This window comes from Crinia signifera, chromosome 19 (genome assembly GCF_055691185.1).
Source record: "Crinia signifera chromosome 19, ASM5569118v1, whole genome shotgun sequence".
Taxonomy (NCBI): Eukaryota; Metazoa; Chordata; class Amphibia; order Anura; family Myobatrachidae; genus Crinia; species Crinia signifera.
In genome coordinates, this window is record NC_139226.1 from 19,620,771 (window position 1) to 19,640,969 (window position 20,199).

Sequence of the window (20,199 nt, forward strand, 5' to 3'; positions counted from 1 at the left end):
TAAATTGTATAAGCACCCTAATGGGTGGTTAAATGTTAAATGCACCCCCACACCAGCCCCCAGTATAAACGTGAACCCGAAGCGTGTCCAGTGCAGCGATCAACTCCACGCCGACGTGGATAGTGGGGGTATGAAAAGGTCGGAGGACGCGTACCGCCGCCCCCCGCTGGCTCGCTGCACTCGCCACGCTTCAGGTTCACGTTCATAGTGGGGGTGGCGTGGGGGTGCATTTAACATTGTAAGCACCCATTAGGGTGCTTATACAAGTTATAATCGCATCCCATCGTATTGTATGTATACAATGCCATACAATTTTAAAATTGTATGAAATTGGGGAACATCGCGCGATATTGAATTGCATCGCATACCATCGCATGCATTATGGTCTGCGATGCGATGGGCACCATGATACTACACAAGTACCGAATTTTTTAAGTTGCTTTGGCCGTATTTTAATACACTCGAAGGTAAAATTTGACGATCTTGGCTTGTAAACTGGATTTGTAAAGAAAGACAAGGACAAATTATCACTTTTATTTAGAAGATAAACACACACTGTCACGCTCTCATACATAATACACACCGCAGGGCCAAATTAAGCCTTTGGTGGGCCTGGGTCACTTTAGACAGGGGCCCCTCCCCTCCCTCTTTTCATTACTGGCCATAAACTGCACGGGAGAGTATTACACTGTCAAAACACAGAGTAAAGGCAGTATAAACTTGGTCAATGGGTAACTGCAGGGGATATATAGTTAGATAGATAGATAGATAGATAGATAGATATTTTATACCACATGAAAGGGCTGTCCCTCTGTACCTTACTCTGTAGGATTCCTGACAGGCTCAGCTCGGTCTCTGATTAAAAACCCTCCCATGACGAGGCCACTGCTGCTGTTGTCTTCCATGGGCCTGAGAAGCATATCAGAGCTCAGCACAAGCCTCTGAGCCTCTGACCTCTTGTGCAAAGTCTCATGGGGCAATTCCCAGTAATGCAGTCAGTGTGCCTTGGCTCCCGATGCTCAGCACCATTAATCATTGTCACTACCCCACTGCCATGCACAAAACCTTTAGCTAAATATTAAAAAGTATATATATATTTTTTAAATACATGCTTACTAAAAAGAGGGGGGCCCAGGAGTACTGCCCCCCCTTTTAATCCAGCCCAGACACACTGTACTAGTGTTTAACCCTTTAAGGGCCAAGTGACTTTGTAGAAATAGGTGTAAAAATTGCAGAGCAAACATTTGTATTCATCATAAAGACCTGTTATGTTTACCTGACATTGGAAATATAATCTTTTTTTAAACAACATTTTTTAATTTGAATCTATATAACAAATGTGAGTGACGCCTGCACTTTTTGCAGATTTTTGAACATCTCTCACAGAGTTGTTGGCACTGAAAGTGTTAATGGGAGGTCGTCTGGCACTGTGGTGTAAATCTACTAACACTATCGGTCAATCAGGGACACTCTCCATAGGGATGAATGGGAACGTACTGATTGGTTAGAGTGTGGCAACTACCAATAGAGGGATTCGAGATGGTGGTTGTGGTGTTTTTTTTTTAATACTGTGTATGTGGGAGGGGGAATAACCTGGCTCGTAGCCACAGTGTGAACAAGGTCTGTCCCAGTTATAACCCGGATTTGAAATGTCTTCCAAAACCAGGGCCAGACCCAAAACTTGCGTAAGGGGTATAACAAAACCCTGCTGTCACTACTCGCTACATCCTGAGTATTAAACAACCATATCACCCAGTGCGCTAATAGATCTGTCCAGACATGGCAGCCGAATGCAGAGGAGAGAGAGCATGGATGATAAGTGCAGACAGCACAGAAATTCCATGTTTATTGTATCACCGCGTAATAACGTAACCTTTCACACACATTAATGTAACATTAGCAGTAATACTGTAGGAAACAGATTATGGGCAAGGACGCACAATGTTAAATGGCAGAGCTGGTGTAATTTGTACAGGCGGCAGTGCTAGGTATCCATTGGTATGGGGAGAGACACCGGCACAGATGAGGGCACAGATGCAGGCACAGATGCAGGCACAGCAGTTCCTCCAACCATCGCTAAAATCCTCTCATTGATTGTTCCCCGTGATAGGTCTCTGCTCTCTGAATCTATACGCCAGATATAAAAACTCAGGGCACCTGGGAAATGAGACAGGAAATATTAGTGTCACTGTCCCTAAGGTCCCTCCTTTACAAGCCCTGTCCCTACGGTTCCTCTCTTACAGGCCCTGTCCCTAAGGTCCATCACTTACAGGGCCTGTCCCTAAGGTCCATCACTTACAGGGCCTGTCCCTAAGGTCCCTCCCTTACAGGGCCTGTCCCTAAGATCCCTCCCTTACAGGCCCTGTCCCTAAGGTCCCTCCCTTACAGGGCCTGTCCCTAAGGTCTCTCCCTTACAGGCCCTGTCCCTAAGGTCTCTCTTTTACAGGCCTTGTCCCTAAGGTCTCTCCCTTACAGGCCTTGTCCCTAAGGTCCCCCCCTTACAGGCCCTGTCCCTAAGAGGTCCCTCCCTTACAGGCCCTGTCCCTAAGGTCCCTCCCTTTCAGGCCCTGTCCCTAAGGTCTCTCTTTTACAGGCCTTGTCCCTAAGGTCCCTCCCTTACAGGCCCTGTCCCTAAGAGGTCTCTCCCTTACAGGCCCTGTCCATAAGGTCCCTCCCTTACAGGCCCTGTCCCTAAGAGGTCTCTACCTTCCAGGCCCTGTCCCTAAGGTCCCTCCCTTACAGGCCCTGTCCTTATGGCATTCCCTTCCAGGCCCTGTCCATAAGGTCCCTCCCTAACAGGCCCTGTCCATAAGGTCTCTCCCTTCCAGGCCCTGTCCCTAAGGTCCCTCCCTTACAGGCCCTGTCCTTATGGCATTCCCTTCCAGGCCCTGTCCATAAGGTCCCTCCCTAACAGGCCCTGTCCATAAGGTCTCTCCCTTCCAGGCCTTGTCCCTAAGGTCCCTCCCTTACAGGGCCTGTCCCTTAGAGGTCTCTCCCTTCCAGGCCCTGTCCATAAGGTCTTACCCTTACAGGCCCTGTCCCTATGGTCCCTCCCTTCCAGGCCCTGTCCCTATGGTCTCTCTCTTCCAGGCCCTGTCCCTAAGGTCTCTCCCTTACCAGACTCATGGCTTTTCATGATTTTTAAGGTTAGGGCTGGGGTGAGGGTTAGTCACTTGAGAGGCTGTGGAATGGGATGGTTAAGGTTACGCACCCATTGGAGGGTTAGGCACCACAGGAAGGATAAAGCTCCATATACTTTGGGGGAAATAATGAGCATTATCGCATATTATAGCCCTTCTGAGTGATATCACTCAGTATTTCACCCAGTGTGTATGCCCCTACTGACGCCTGATGCCTGCACCCGCAGGTTGTAAATGTCACCCTCCATCGTCTGTGTAGGTACAGATAAGGGAGCGGCTCTTTAATGAGGGATGTGCTGCAGAAATACCCCCATTGTCCAATCACTGAGAAGGAGACGGCAGTGATCCCACATGAACGACGGAATCGGGGCCTTTCCCATGAAGACATGCCCCCTTTGGTGATGCCAGTGGATCTCCCATTGGGACACACCCCCTTTTTGAGGTTGTTTGGCTGCAATCATTATATATGCGCCACTTCTTCTGCGGTCTCCTAAGGGGGAACGGAATAATTTGTACTTTACTTTGAGACAATCATACCAGAGAAAACAGCAAGAACCACTGCCAGCCACCCAAGAGCAAAGGACCAGGAGTAGTAGTAATCGATTCCGGGTAAGTTGGATGAGAATATGACAGTGGCGTGACTCATGGCGGCCAAGCCCAGGAGAGCTGCAGGAGAAATAGAATTAATTGACATTAATGGTATAGGATGGTATAGAAATCCTGGGGGATCCTGTTAAGTTTTTTATCCATACCCCTATGTCAGCCCTCCGGGCCCCTAACCCTAACTGTACCCTCTCCAGTGGCGTATCAATGCCACCGAAGAACAAGCACTGGCTCTGCAGGGTCTCTGTCTGCAGATTCCATGCAGTCTGGCTTTCCGCATGGAATCTGCTGAAAACATCCCTCCAAAAATGGCCACCGCCTTGAAGGAGACAGATGCTAGAGGTCCAACTGGGGGAGTAAATGTATGAGAGCAAATCATACAGTGCTAACCAAAAGTGTCGGATTCCAGGACCGCTGGCACACTGTGAGCATTTACCCCCTGGTAACGAGCATGTAACCCTTGGCAACGAGCATGTAAACCCTGGCAATTAGCAAGAAACCCTTGGCAACGACCAATAAACCCCTTGGCAACAAGCATGTAACCCCGGCAGTGAGCAGGAAACCTCTGGCAACAAACATATAGGTAAAAAAATATATATATAATTAAAGTAGGGGGGCATCAGAAACTTATTTGGCAGGGGGTGAAAACAAGTGAACGCTACGTGGATGGCACCCCAATATCTGTTCTGCTTCTGTTGCGTGTCTATGCATTATTCAGTTATATGGGTGAAGCCTACTTGAGCATCCCTATCCCAACATGAGGTCTTAAAATACATCGCCGCCCTTTGCCGCCTCCCCCCACCGCCGCGATGCCAGCGCATATGTACTAACATATGCAGCTGGCATCGCGGTGCGGTGATGGAGACCCCCCGCGATACCTGTACTCTGGTGTGCGGGGGGTCTCCTTCATCTCCCTGCCGCTCAGTTCTCCCCTCATGCTGGGGACAGCTAAACATGCTGTCCCCGGCGCCTCCCAGGGCTGCTGAGAGGGGGGGGGTACTAATTACCCGGGCCCAGGCTTGCTGGAGGGGCCCTGGTCCGACCCCCCTTCCCCCTCCATCCCTCCCGGGCAGCACACACCTACAGCATGTGCTGTTCTGATAGCAGGCTCGTCGTGAGAGCTCATGCTGAGCCTGCTGTCAGCACAGCACAGGCTGTAGGTATGTGCTGATGCTGAGGGCGGTGGCGACAGTAACACTCCTCCCTCGACTTTAAGTGTGTTTTCACCCCATAAAGGTTTTGGGGGCGTGTCCTAATTGCGCAAAGTGGCCACGCCTTCCATGAATAACCACACCCCCAACATTTTACCGGGGCCCAGCATTCCTCTCGGCTGCCCTGGCGCCTCCTCCTCCCCCCCTGCAGCCGGAAGGACGTCCGGCTGCTTCACTAGGGGGAGGAGGGGTTTACCTTCTGGGGTCCAGGAGGACCTTTCAGGAAGGTAAGTCAGAGGGGGGGTCGGCGAGGCGGCGGGTTTGCGTCGGAGGCGGCGGGCGGCGAAAAGAAGCCCATAGGCTTCTATAGGGTATCGCCACCCAAAGGTGGCAATACCCTACAATGCGGTATCTGTGCGGCCGGGTTTTGATACATAGGAAAATGCATTTTCAGTTTAATACATCTCGCCCTGTGTCCCTATCTGCTCCTACCTCCCTCTCTGTCTTCACAGATCCCTCTCTCCCAATGGCGTAACTATAAATTTTGCTCCCCCCTGCCAAAAAGTTTGTGCCCCTCCCCCCCCGGGCTCCTCTCCAGCATGTTTCCCCAGCATGTGACGTGATGACGTCACACGCATAACGGAGAAGCTAAAGCAGGATAGAGGATGAGAAACCAGCAGACACTGCTGATTCCCTTGGCTCCGACGCATCCCAGGCCGCCCCAGCACGCCGATCCTGTACACAGTAGCCAATAGCCAGCTCTGTGTACAGTCAATTGAATCAGTGGGGGGATTTGTCGTCTCTGCTATGGCCGCACCCGCGATGAGGCTGACTCGCCTCCGGTGCTCAGCCAGCGGGCAGTGGCAAGCAGCAGCATGTTAGTGCGTATAGCGGGTGCTGGCGCTCACATAGACCCCACTGTGGCTTGCTCCCCCAAGTGGCAGCTGGGGCTGCCTTACAGTAGTTACGCCACTGCTCTCTCCATATCCAGCAAGTTTGAAAAAGATCATTTTGCTTTCACTTTCTGTTAAGGAGTCATTTGGTCTGCTGAGTGGCCTCTGCCGATACTACACCTCAAAAAGATGAGGAGGACTTAGCCTTTTTTATATATATAGTGATAGGGACTGCTCACCCATTAAGAATGACAGCACCCCTTGGCAGGACATGCATCCATAATTCATCCGAAGATCAACAATAGCACAAGGAAGTAAGACTACGATCCCAATAAGAAACATTGCAATTAGGAGATTGATGATGTCACCTTAGGATAGAGGGAAATTAATAAGGCGTTAGTATTGCTACTGTATGTATATACGGTATAAGCCCCACCCTCACATCTGTCCTAGCCCCGCCTTCATCTGCACGGAGATGCTGATTTTAGCACAAACCTTTTTTGAGGGCCGCGATTCAGGACTGTTCCATGCAAAGGGGTAGATGGTGAGTTTGGTAGATTGACAAACTAATCTAGAATAGATCATATGTAGGAGAATGAAGGGCTGATTTATCAGTATTGTAGGTCCTGTGCAAAGCAATGCACTGGGGCAAATAACCATCCATTCACAAGAACCAATTCAAATAAAAACACGCCTCTCCTGCAGTTCTGCACTGTGATTGGTGGATAGCTACAGCCATCCACCAATGAGTATGCTGACAGCCATTTTCTGTCTGGCTGCAGTCTGGAAAGCAGGTAGAAAATGCTGCACTCCAATTGGTGAATAGCTCCAGTCATCCACCAATCAGCACCCTTAGAATTTTGAGCTCTCTTTAGCTGCCCAGTGTGGGTATACATTAAGACAGCGATGGGATAATGCACTGCATATTGTAGGGATAGTAGAAGTCCCAGGATTTCTGGGACTGACCTCCTTAATAAAAAAAACAACATTTACTTACATGGGGGGGGGGGGGGGTGATGTGGCTGTAATTTATCCCGAAATCCTGGTATAGGAAACTCCATACCTGGGATTGAAATCCCAGCAAATCCCTGAATCCCGCTGATCGCGAGATTGGCCACCCTAGTTGTTAGGGACTGAGACGTAGTAGCTCACCCACCCACATGTGCCTGATTCTGAGCCCGCACACAATACTGATTTACACATAGTTCTGCACAAGGCATCGGGGTCATAGAGAGTTTCACTGAGCCCAGGTACTTTGGCAGGGGGTGTGGCCTACTCATGGGAGGCGTGGCCACACCTTGGCAGAGCAGACTGCTGCTGCTAAGTGGCTGGCTGGTGAAAGAAGCAGGGGGGTGTGAATGCAGTGGTTGAGCCAGACCCTTGCCGAGATCGTCCATCTGCCCCAGGCCCTGGGCTATGCGGTCAGAGGAGGCAGGTCCTCACCCGTCGTACTGCAGTGGATTTGACACATGAAGGTTGTTAATATCCTTACCTGTGACCAATATGGATGAACATTTATTCTCCTGCTCACAATACCGAAATAACCCAAAGTTCCCAGATGAGGAACGGATGACCCCCCAGTAATCCGTGACCAAGGCGGTGATAGCTAATACGTCAGTACATAGCTGGAGGATAAAGAGGCCAAACTTCCACTTCCAGAACAACATCGCAACAGGGTCTGCAGAGAGAACACATGGATAATAACTAGGAGAGAGAAAAGGCTGGTGCAGGGGCTGGGGTAAGGGATGGTGCAGGGGCTGGGGTAAGGGATGGTGCAGGGGCTGGGGTAAGGGATGGCGCAAGGGATGGTGCAGGGGCTGGGGTAAGGGATGGTGCAGGGGCTGGGGTAAGGGATGGCGCAAGGGATGGTGCAGGGGCTGGAGTAAGGGATGGTGCAGGGGCTGGGGTAAGGGATGGTACAGGAGCTGGGGTAAGGGATGGCGCAAGGGATGGTGCAGGGGCTGGGGTAAGGGGTGGTGCAGGGTCTGGGATAAGGGATGGTGCAGGGACTGGGGTAAGGGATGGTGCAGGGGCTGGCGCAGGGGATGGATCAATGGATGGTGCAGGGGCTGGTGCAAGGGATGGTGCAGGGGCTGATGCAAGGGATGGTGCAGGGACTGGTGCAATGGATGGTGCAGGGGCTGGTGCAAAGGATGGTGGAAGGGATGGTGCAGGGGATGGTGCAATGAATGGTGCAGGGGCTGGTGAAATGGATGGTGCAGGGGCTGGTGCAAAGGATGGTGCAGGGGTTGGTGCAAGGGCTGGTGCAAGGGCTGGCGCAGGGGCTAATGCAGTGGCTGGTGTGGGGCTGACGCAGTGGCTGGTGTGGGGCTGACGCAGGGGCTGGTGTGTGGACTGGTGCAGAGGCTAATTCAGATCTGAATCAGGCCCTTCTACACTGAGGAGGGAAGAAGTGTGGGGTGCTCAAAGGTACACAATAATTAAAGAAAATGTATTAAATAGACACACACACAAAACAATACATATAATACAAGGTATATACACAATTAATACATCTACCACCTAATACATGATTGCTTCCAAAAAGATCATTTATTTTGAACAAAGGATGTATTTAATATCCCTTTTGGGTGCCAATTAGGTGCCAATAGAAGGCTGGTTTAATTGTGCAGCTCAGCCTCAACTGTATTAAGTGGTAAGTGTCTTTCAATAACTTTAAGCCATCCGGTAAATAGATATATATTCTGCCAAACAAAAATAAGCCAACTATGGGTCAGATATATTAAGCCCCATTAAGGAGAGATAAACGTGCAGCCAATCAGTTCCTTACTGACTTTTTTCAAACACAGCCTGTAACATGGCAGTTAGCAGGTGATTGGCTGGGCATTTATCTCTCCTTATCACCCTTGCATTTATCTCTTAAGCCTTAATACATCTGCCCCAATGTCTCTGTTTGGAGTTACGGCAAAAACAATTATATTACCTCCGGTGTTCTGAGTACAAACGCCAATTCATAGTCGGCAGTATGGGGTAACAGGCAACTCCTGCAGCGGTAAGGAACTCGCACGGTTCAATGCAATGAGCAGGCAGTGTTTTGGGTAACGGCACTTGCTCCGTTTGGCGACCTGTACCTCCCAGCTAGGTGTCTTTTAATGATACGGTTGACCGGATCCCTCCGGCATTTGCCGTCTGCTGCATGCGACTGTGTGATGCGTGTGTTTGGCTGGATGACGCTCTGCCATAAGGTCGACAGCGGTGCTGTGATGTGCCGCTTGGAGACAATGGTACACTCCGATAAAGGAGGACACGTATGGCTAGGTGTCGGGTGCAGACTCCTCTGAGAACGCGTTTCGCCGCTGTCTGGGCGCCTTTTTCAAGTCAAGAGTCACTACTACTCTGAGGGCCTGATTCAGACCTATTCGCTAGGCTGCGTATACACGCAGTCTAGTGAACCGATAAGCGTTGCCCGCCGCCCGGTAGTGCAGAACATGTATGATCTATGTATCTGCACAGGGCCTTATTCTGATCGGAGCGGCAAAACGTGCGTACGTTCACAATTACCGCACGCTAGCCGTACGCGGCCGTTAGGGTTAAGTCCACCCACAAATCAGCCGCTTGCGTACGGGCAGAAATAACGTAGAAGGGGAGTGGTGTACAAATGAGCGTACGGCAACGTACGCGGACGGGCCAACCCTTGCACTCCGACAACAGGCGTACAACTGAGCGTACGGCGCCGTCTACCCTCTGTCTCCCCACCGCCTTCTTGCGGCGATCTGAGCGTACGCCAGTTTGCACGGACGGGTCCCTATTGTTTTCAATGGAAAACTCAGCTTATGTCACCGCTCGTGAGAGTGAGCGTACGTCCGTGCACGCTGGCATACCCTTCACATATATGGACCTGCAAATCTTGCCTCTCAACTACTAATCTGACAATTGATTAATTAATCTATTTGTTATTCAATTATTGTTTTCTATTAACTCAATTGTCTACCTTAATAAAGACCTAATAAAACTACATTTTAAACCACATTACATGTATATTTGTTATGTTCTAATGTGGCATTTTAATCACTATCTATGTGTCCCCATATTGCTGTTACTTTTAAATCAAGTTATGTTGGTGTTTCTGTATATGTTCTAAATTATGTACGTAATTACTTTGTCCAAAATGTGTAACATGTATACCTACCCTGATGTTATGTGTGATGTTTTAATCGAACAACATTAAACATTCATGCATTTTCACTATGTGTTATTTTACTCAAAAGCACACACATTCACACATCAATCATTACCCCTCACCTCAAATTACAAGTATAACGTACAGTACACATCTGTATGTACCTACCCTTACAAGCCCTCTAACATATTTATTAGTAAAAACACAGGCAATTTATAACAGAATCGAAACTTTTATTTGTAACAAACATAATAAGGGGGGGGGGGGGGGATAAAAATAAATTAAATGAGGGCCTCCAGTTGGCCAAAAAGAATAAATAAATAGAGGAGGGTCAGGAACATTTCCCTCATGATTCTTGCGACCTCCTCCTGGTGCTGTTCAGTGTCTGTAGTGAAGGGATAAAAAAAATAAAATAATATATAACATACACAAATGTTTGTTGTATTTGTACATAATAAAAAGTTCAGAGTTATGTGTGAAGGCCACATACATTTAGAAACTACATTGAAGATGGGTCTGCTGTAAACACAGTACTACAAAATAATATGTTAACACGTACATACTGCATACCCTCCAACTGTACCGCTTTTCCCGGTACAGTACCGTTTTTTAACGGTCTGTACCGGCTAAAATAAGCTGTACCGAATGTACCGCTTTTATCACAGAAGCTCAGAGTGATTGAGGGACTCTGGGAGTTGTAGTTTAAAACACTGACGACTGCTCTCCAGAGAGCGTGGGGGAGCTGCCTGCTAAGACTATATCTCCCAGGGTGCACGGCGGGGGGGACGCAGCGGGCCTGCCTCTCCCTGCTAGGGGAATGGGATAGCCTGTGGTTGGAGGATGGCATGGCTGCGGGGAGACTACAAGTCCCAGCATGCTGTGTGCGGCCCTTCAGCCGTGCCAGAGTGACTGCACCCAGCCACTAGAGCGCAAGCCGGCGCTGGGATAAAAGAATGAGCGGCGTGACGTCACTAGTGGGCGGCCTAAAGTGCCGCAGCACGGAGAACCAGGCTGAACAGCGGCCGAAGTTTCAATTCATCTTCAAGCCAGACCCCGCACAGCCGATGGGGACTGAGGTAGGGACAGCCAGTACAGCTGTCTCTTTTTTTAAATGGATGCTATAATTTTTGGATTTTTGGAAGTGCAAAGTAAAAGGGTCGTGACCACGCCCCCTTTACACGTGGCCACGCCCCTCCATCTATGGCCACACCCCCGTACCGATTTTGGAGTCCAATATGTTGGAGGGTATGCATACTGTACATAGTAAATAACATTAATTCAATTACTCCTTCATCAATGAATGTATGCTGTATCCCAATTGGTACTTTGTTTTTGGGGGACTGTCCTCTAACCTCACAATTAGCCTGTGCTATTTAAGGGTTATGACATTGTTGTGGCTTAAGCACTCCTTACTATTTTAAATTTAGGACATTGCTGTACAAATTATAGGCCTACAGCTATGTTTGTAAAGCATGCATCCGCATGGCCTCACACACTATTACCAAAACAATCTCTACATTTAAGTTGCACCAGTGGCAGATTAAGCCTTTGGGGGGCCCGGGGTACTTTAGAGCGGGGGGCCCCCTTGCACTTGTCATTACTGGCCGCACACTGCATGGGCGAATATTATACTGTCAAAACATAGAGTAAAGGCAGAATAAACTTGGTCAATGGTTACCTGCAGGGGATATATATATATATATATATATATATATATATATATATATATAGACAGGGGGTTGGCGGCACTCGGAATAATAATAGACACCATATATATATATATATATATATATTTATATACACACACCACATGAAAAGCCTGTGTTTGTCCCTCTGCCCCTTACTCTGGAGGAGACCTCACAGTCCTAGTGCTGCCTCTGATTAAAAACCCTCCTATGACTAAGCTGCTGCTGCTGTTCTCCATGGACCTGAGAAGTATGTAATGAGCTCCACCAATCAGAGCTCAGCACAAACTTCTCAGCCTCTGTCCTCTGGTGCAAAGTGTCATGGGACTTAGTCAACTCCCAGAAATGCACTGCACACTTGTGCAATCAGTGTGCCTTGCCTCCCGATGCTCAGCACCATAAATCATTGTCACATTGGCAGATAGGTGAAGCTGCAGCACTACCCCACCCATGCACAAAACATTTAGCTAAAAAAAAAACACATAACTTAAACATTGTCTTTTTAAAAAAAAAAAAATGACAACCACAGGGGGCCCCCAGCTAGAGGGGGTCCCAGGGGCACTGACCCCTTGCGCCTCCATTATAATCTGGCCCTGTGTTGCACATCATGCTGGGAACTGGAGTTACCCAACACCTGGAGCCACATAACTACCACACCACTAATGTCGGATATCTCATTGGATGTACTGTTATGTCAATTATTCAAGGGGTGAGGCATGGCCACACTCAAAAAAACCACCAAGGGGACCCTTGTTCCTGGAGAAGGACAGGACACACCTCATGGTCGCCCTGCAGTGATATGTTGCAACTAATGTTGATGTTGGATACACATATGTGGTTGTTGTGATTGTTTATGTGTAGAAATGTGTAGGTCAACATTAGACACATTATTTACTTACGGCTACTTGAGCCATCCTGGGCGCCGCTGGTTGGCTGTGGAGTGGTTGGGGAAGGCAGGAGCAAGGAGGATGGTCCTGGTGTTTGGACCGAGGTACTGGGTGTTACTGGGGAGTGGAGAGGTTTGGGGGTGGGTGGTGGAGAGGTGTAGGGGGGTTGGAAATGGGGTGGGGAGGGGGGGGGGTTGTGGAGGGGGTGGGGGTTGTGGAGGGGGTGGGGGTTGTGGAGGGGGGGGGGTTGTGGAGGGGGTGGGGGTTGTGGAAATTGTGTGGGTGAAAACTGCACCCTGGGTCTCCTCTTCTTCCTCCTCCTCTTCTTCCTCCTCCTCCTCTTCCTCCTCCTCCTCTTCCTCCTCCTCCTCCTCTTTCTTCTCCTCCTCCTCCTCCTCCTCTTCCTCCTCCTCCTCTTCCTCTTCCTCTTCTTCCTCCTCCTCGGCTGCCTGGTCCCGGGCTGCCTGCTCCCGGGCTTCAATGCGTGCCCTTGCCCGTGCTGAAATGTTCATGTTGATGGCATAGAAATCGAAGATTGGGTTTCATAAAAAAGGGGGAAAGAAAAATTCACATTAGTCATGCTCATAACCTTCAAAATTATCATTGCTGTGAAATTTCAGACATTTATCATGCAAACTATTTGATATCCTACACCCAAAAACTGATCAACTACTTAAACCCCCCCCCTATACACCCCCATATACACCCCCTATACACCCATATACACCCCCATATACACCCATATACACCCCTATACACCCCCATATACACCCATATACACCCATATACACCCCCTATACACCCCCATATACACCCCCTATACACCCCTATACACCCCCATATACACCCATATACACCCCATATACCCCCCATATACCCCCCCTATACACCCATATACACCCATATACACCCCATATACACCCCATATACCCCCCCTATGCACCCCATATACACCCCATATACACCCCATATACACCCATATACACCCCATATACACCCCATATACACCCATATACACCCCATATACACCCCATATACACCCATATACACCCCATATACACCCCATATACACCCCATATACACCCCATATACACCCCCTATACACCCATATACACCCCCATACTCAGGAACATATTTATAAAAAGTACACAAAACATTGCTAAAAAACGCTGACATACTAGTAATCAAAACTTACATCGGGCAATATGGCGGCGAAGGCTGCTGAGTAAAACCGGCTGCCGCCGGCGCAGGTCGGACCAGCGCCGCTCAACCTGCCCCAGGCTTCTGCGGACGCCGGTTGTGGAAAATATCAGGCGGCGGGCAGCATTATACGCCCTCCGCCTGTCCGCATTAGAAACATATGGGCCCCTGGGCCCCAGGTGACGATCCATCACTTCCACCAGGGCCAAAAGCTCTGATGTCGAAAAGGGCCTAGCTCTTGTACAAGTCATATTGGCAATGGCGCAGTTATTAATTGCAGGTACATATATTACTTTTGGTGCTTGCTGATTGGTCGAAGAAATTGTTTGTTTGGTATTAACTTTATTAATCCCTCTTACATTAACAAACTGGATGCGAATAGAAACTTACGCGGACCGTTCCGATATACACACACCACAACCAACAGCATGCATTCAATGAAGAGAGAAGTACTGTATTTACAGTGTGCGGAAAATAATACACGCACCCCGTCTACTCCTAACTACGCTGCTTAAAGGGGGCTCAATACACCGATTGCCATGAAGAGAAGTACTGTATATATAGTATGCGGAAATTAATACACGCAACCGTCTACTTATAACTACGCTGCTTAAAGGGGGCACGATACACCGATATGCATGGGGAGGAGTACTGTATATACAGTAGGCGGAAAATAATACACGCAACCCTCTACTTATAACTACGCTGCCTAAAGGGCCACAATGCAACATGTTGCTGTATGACAATTTCATACACATTACATATGCAAGGCAAGCATGATAACGTGATGTTTTGAAATGTGACTCACAAAGCATACACGAACTCCAACAGATACCAGCTGACAACACTCATCATTGGAATGACAGGTGCACACATTTCACGATGTAGCCCACAATGCTCCACAACCTGTGTATATACATATACGGGTGATTGATCAGGTGCATTGAGACCTGCGTAATTTAAGCGGCAATTATCGGCGGGAAATATCGGCGTAAATTTGCATCTACCTTGCGGGGAAAAATATACGCCCCCTTGTTCGTGGCGGGAGATTAACATATAAATATTCAGTCAGATGCAGCCCACAATTGCTGCAAACATGTCTGACGATTCAGCAGCAGAGGACGCTCTGCAGAGAGCACAAGCAGAATCCATGCTTCAAGCATTACAGAAGAGGGAAGAGGAGCGGAGAAGGAGGGCCCAAGAGAGGAGTCGCCTGCAAGATCAAGCGGGCCCCTCAGTAACAGGCCCTGGTGAACCTCCACCAGCTCCACAAGGGCCAAGCAACCAGCCAGAACAAGAGGTTGCATCTCTCCAAACAGGTGTGACCCAGCAGGTGCATGGTGAGAGAGCTGGGGCCACCAGAAAACGTGCTGCAACATCTAGGGTGATGACTGAGCAGGATACCACCACCAGAAGGAGAAACCCTGCATTTGTAGAGGCCGAAATGCGAATTCTCGTGCCCAGGGCACGCGAATGGATTGAATTGGCAACCAGGAAGCCAGGTGCCAGTGCAAGGAGAAACCTTTGGGACAAGATCACAGAGGAAGTGAACCAGGTGGCACCAGTGGTCAGAACTTGGGACGCGGTGAAGAAAAGGTTAGTGTGTTTGTCAGGGCAATTTGTTCAGCAGTCTCCAGCAGGAACTGAGGCCCTTATTCTAGTTCACTCTTTCTGGCCAAATATTTCTTAGATGGACAAAACCATGTGCACTGCAGGTGAGGCAGGTGTTACTTGTGCAGAGATAATCAGATTTGGGTGGGGTTTTACACCTGCCTCACCTGCAGTGCACATGGTTTTGTCCATCAAAGAAATATTTGGCCACACATGGCACAAAAGATCACCCACACTAGGAAATGTCACGTAGCTAGGGGTACCACCTAGTCCCTTTAATTCCGGACACATATTAATTACACAGGTTCTGTGGCTGGCTGACTTCAAGACTCCACTTCACCTAATTTTAAACTGCCACAGAACCTGTGTAAGTAACATGTGTCCGGAATTAAAGGGACTAGGTGGTAACCCTACACGTAGCACAGTGGTGCACATATCTCATGGTGATATTTGTATTTTTAAACTTGTAGGTGGACTGACTTCAAAAGTGCCCTGAAGAGGAAGATGACTGACCGGTACAACCACAGCATGTCCACCGGGAGCGGTCCTATGCCTGACCATTTGGAGTTTACCCCCCAGGAGCTGGACTCCTGTGACGTGATCGATGTGGGGGAGATCAGGGGGATCTCCAATATGGACAGTGAGCTCCCGGTGGAGGTCTTTGCTGCTGCTTTTGATGGTAAGTCACAGTAATGCATTGTATTTAGAAAGATATTTTTTATTGCGTATGTGATGGTGACATTGTTTTCAATTCTTATCCTAGCAGAAGCAGAAAGTCAGGATGTACCGGCAGCATCGGCCTCTGCAGAGCCACAGGTGGAGCAGGTGGTCCAGCCTCCAGCAAGACGTCGCCCCCAGCCCCAGCCACAGGAGACATTGAGTGAGAGCCTGTTGGTGACGCTGGACAGGATCGAGCAGCAAGGGGTGGATGCTGCGATCCGTCAGCAGCAGGTGGCGGATTTTGTGGCGGAGTGGAAGGCCACAAACCAGCTGCAGGTTGAGGCGTTGAACCGCATTAATGAAACTCTGGCGGCTGGCATGCTAAGCATTGGCCAACACCTCAGCCACCAGAATGAACTTATTGCGGAGCAGCTGTCCACCGCCAGGTCCCTAAGGGACAATCCCCCATCTGCTGCCCCACCCCAAGCTGCTCCCCAACCTTCCACCTCGGCTGACCCTCCTGTGTCGACTAGGGGAAGACGCCGAAAGCCAGCTGACCCAAAGGCCCCTGTCCCCAAGGCCCCATCTAAAAGGGGCAAAAAAGGGCCCAAATGAGACCTGGTTCACTTCCTCTGTGGTTGGAGGCCAAAGGTTTAAATTGCACTGGACATCCGCTTCCTGAGTTGCCCATCGATCCATTTGCGTGCCATGGGCATGAAAGTTCGTATTTTGACCTCTACAAATGCAGGATATTTTTTTTTGGTGGTGTGTATCTTGCTTAGTATTCACCCTGGTTGTTGCAGTACGTATTCTGGTGTCCCCATTTCTTTCACCATTGCATTTGCAGGGTAACACATGTTTGGAGATATGCAACCTCTTGTTCTGGCTGTTTTATTATTTGTGTGTCTATTTTATTTGTTTTTTTGATTTCTCACATTAAAGTGTCAAGCTGTGATGCTGAACAGCAAATAAATTTATTTTACAAATTAAATCTAAATTGTGGTATGTGTCATTTCTTGTGTGAAACAAATACTAGATTTATGTGTACTTACTGACCAGGGTATTTTTGAACATTTGTTGAAGTGTGGTGGAAGTTTCCCATGTGTAACCCTCTCCATGGCTATTCCCATGTTCCTATCCAACTTTTCCCTGCTAATTAGTTTGTGTCAGCACATGTGCAGAGCAACTTAATAGGTGAGAAAGCAGTTTGTGTGCAGGTGAGGTAGCTCCTACAGTAGTAGGTAAAAGCAGGTCCAGAACAATGCTTTCCTCATGGAGTGGGTGAGGCAGACAAACAAGGGTGAAAAGGTACATTTGTGTAGGAATTCATATGTGTCCTCCCTAAAAAAAGATGTGTGAATGGGCCAAACATGATAAATTAGCTTGTGAACAAACATGCATAACTTTTAAAATATATATGATTTGACAGTGTCATAAGCAGATGTAGGAATCCTTTGTTAGAGAGATGAGAGTGCAATAATGTGATTGGTGGCATCTTACATCCAGAGTGTAGTGAAATCCAAATCATAGCAGATGAGATAGTGGTACAGGTCATAATTTTGGGTACTATACAAAGATTGTGTGGAAAATAGTGGTCATGGGCTTCAAACATTGCTGAAACATCCTTTGTAGGTGTTAGATGTGGTTTATGTTATTGTATCCTAAATACAAAACCTATGTTAGTATTAGAGTGAACACGTTGACACATGTCGACTTGTGTAGATTGAGTGTGCTACTGCGTAAAGTCTATGAAAGCAGGTAGTGAATGTGTCTGTTTATCAAATACCTACCTTAGCGTATAAAAAGATTCTTACCTTAAATTAAACAAACCTTTAAATGTGGAGAAGTATAGAAACATAAGCTTCCAATGTGTTTGCGTGCTGCATGTGTGGCTTGCAGGCAGTGAAATCATGGTTTGGAGTTAATAGACTGCAGCATTGCTTATTACATTCAGGTGTATGTGTTTGAGTACTAATCAGCGTTAATTAGCCAACTCAGGCGCACGCTGGCAAGCGGTATCTGTAGGAGTGGTTTTAGCTGGCGGTTGGCGGCCGCCTGTTTGGTGTCCGAAACGAACGGTGCCTTAGTCGATCGTGCGGTAGTAGCACCGCTCATTTATGGTGCACACCCCCGTGTACGCCCATATTTACGCCCATTTTCCCTCATTATTTCGGCCGCTCCCATCAACACGCCCCTATGCCGCCCCATTACCCGTACGCTCGCGTACAGGTTTTTTCGCACGTTGAGACACCGGCCGTAAGCGTTGTGGAGTGCTCGCGCCGGCGCATTAGCGTATTTGCACATGCGCAGATCGTGAAAAACCCCGGGACGTACGCGTATGGCCCGGACGCTCCAAGCAGAATAAGGCCCTGCTGTCTATCCATTTGCGCTCCATCTTCAGTCCAACATTTCCCATGTTCTTAACATTTTAATTGCGCAATGAAAAGCTACGGATCTCTTGACTATAATCTCTGTCCTTCTAGGATTTGCTATTTAATAGCTTTTTTTAGAGCTCTATTTACTAAGCTTGGAAAAGAAATAAAGTGGAGAGAGATAATGTTACAGCCAATTGGCTCCTAACATCCTAACAGGTGCTGTTTGAAAAATTACAGGAGTTGGTTGGTTGGTAGTTTATCTCTCTCTGCTTTATCTCTTTCCAAGGATTAAGGCCCCTATACACTTGTCCGATTTGCCCTCTTTGCACGGGCTCAGGAACCGGGTGGAAAGTGGCCAAATCTCAGGTGATCCGATCCGCGGTCCCGTGCACATCGGATCGGAGTCAGAAGTTGGACCTGCTGCACGTCTGACCTCTGACTCGCCCCCCCCCCCCCCCCTGCTGGCAGCGGGAACGCGATGGTATATGATATATCGTATGCAGAAAGACTCGGAGAAGTTGCATAGTGTATTGGGACCTTTAGTAAATATTATTTTTAGCTATAAAAAGGTTTGAGAGCTGTTCTTGCCAAGGCAGTTTAGCTGCACTCTTACCGTGTCTGTGAAAGGGGGCAGCCACAAGAGTCCCGGTGCAGCCTCAAGAGTCCCGGTGCAGCAACAAGAGTCCCGGTGCAGCCACAAGAGTCCCAATACAGCCACAAGAGTCCCAATACAGCTACAAGAGTCCCAATACAGCTACAAGAGTCCCGGTGCAGCCACAAGAGTCCCGGTGCAGTCACAAGAGTCCCGGTGCAGCCACAAGAGTCCCAATACAGCTACAAGAGTCCCGGTGCAGCCACAAGAGTCCCGGTGCAGCCACAAGAGTCCCGGTGCAGCCACAAGAGTCACAGTGCAGTCATAAGAGTCCCGGGGCAGCCACAAGAGTCCCGATACCGCCACAAGAGTCCTGGTGCAGCCACAAGTAAACTGGTGCAGCCACAAGAGTCCCAATACAGTCACAAGAGTCTCGATGCAGCCACAAGAATCCCGGTGCAGCCACAAGAGTCCCGATGCAGCCACAAGAGTCCCGATGCAGCCACAAGAGTCTCGGTGCAGCCACAAGAGTCACAGTGCAGTCACAAGAGTCCCGGGGCAGCCACAAGAGTCCCGATACCGCCACAAGAGTCCTGGTGCAGCCACTAGAATCCTGGTGCAGCCACAAGAGTCCCAATACAGTCACAAGAGTCCCAGTGCAGCCACAAGTATCCTGATGCAGCCACAAGAGTCCCGGTACAGCCAGACTATGTGTTGCATGAACATACGCCTGTCTCCCAGTTACAAGACCTGATCACCATCCTCTTAAGCAACACAGTTGATTCTTTGTGGAGGAGGAAATACACTTGCAGGAAGTTTTTACTCAATGGAGCTTTTGCGAACATTTAGCTGCCAAGGTGTCCGCAATCTATCAGTATAAGGGAAGACTCTGGGACGGGGTTGCACAATGTGCTGCGGCTTGAGCAATGGGTTGCATCAGGTTTTACCGAAAATCTTTGATTTGAAAATTCAGAAGATAGTTGTTGTAATATATATATATATATATATATATATATATATATATATATATATATATATATATATATATATATATATATATCAGGGTTGCCGACTTTTTCCTTTTTCAGTCTCCTCTCCGGGAGAAGCCCAGAGAGACTTCCAGCTGCAGTTCGGGGGCGGGGCTTGAGCGTGACGTCATTAAGCCCCGCTCCCAGGATGGAAAATAACCCAATTCACAGATCTCCATGGAGGGGTCGGGGCTAAAATGACGCGATTGTGACATTTTAGCTCCGCCCCCTCC

At 48.6% G+C, this 20,199-nt stretch overlaps 1 protein-coding gene across 1 annotated transcript; it reads right to left on the minus strand.

The window, feature by feature from the left end:
• Positions 1 to 1,832: 1,832 nt before the first annotated feature.
• Positions 1,833 to 19,637, minus strand: LOC146041730 (lens fiber membrane intrinsic protein-like). Its single transcript, XM_083161643.1, has 5 exons — positions 18,960 to 19,637; positions 7,280 to 7,465; positions 6,027 to 6,155; positions 3,678 to 3,806; positions 1,833 to 2,157 (listed from the first exon to the last, which is right to left on the minus strand). Exons 2-5 carry the CDS (start codon positions 7,452 to 7,454, stop codon positions 1,985 to 1,987), a joined length of 606 nt encoding a protein of 201 aa, XP_083017769.1. The 5' UTR covers positions 7,455 to 7,465; positions 18,960 to 19,637; the 3' UTR covers positions 1,833 to 1,984.
• Between the last annotated feature and the right edge of the window lie 562 nt (positions 19,638 to 20,199).

Excerpts from the sequence above, each read along its gene's own strand:
- LOC146041730 (XM_083161643.1), bottom strand. The coding sequence starts at position 7,454 with ATGTTGTTCTGGAAGTGGAAGTTTGGCCTCTTTATCCTCCAGCTATGT. Across the intron at positions 6,156-7,279 it reads TTCATCCATATTGGTCACAG|GTGACATCATCAATCTCCTA; the intron begins GTAAGGATATTA and ends CTCTATCCTAAG. Across the intron at positions 3,807-6,026 it reads GGTGCTGTCATTCTTAATGG|CTCTCCTGGGCTTGGCCGCC; the intron begins GTGAGCAGTCCC and ends TTTCTCCTGCAG.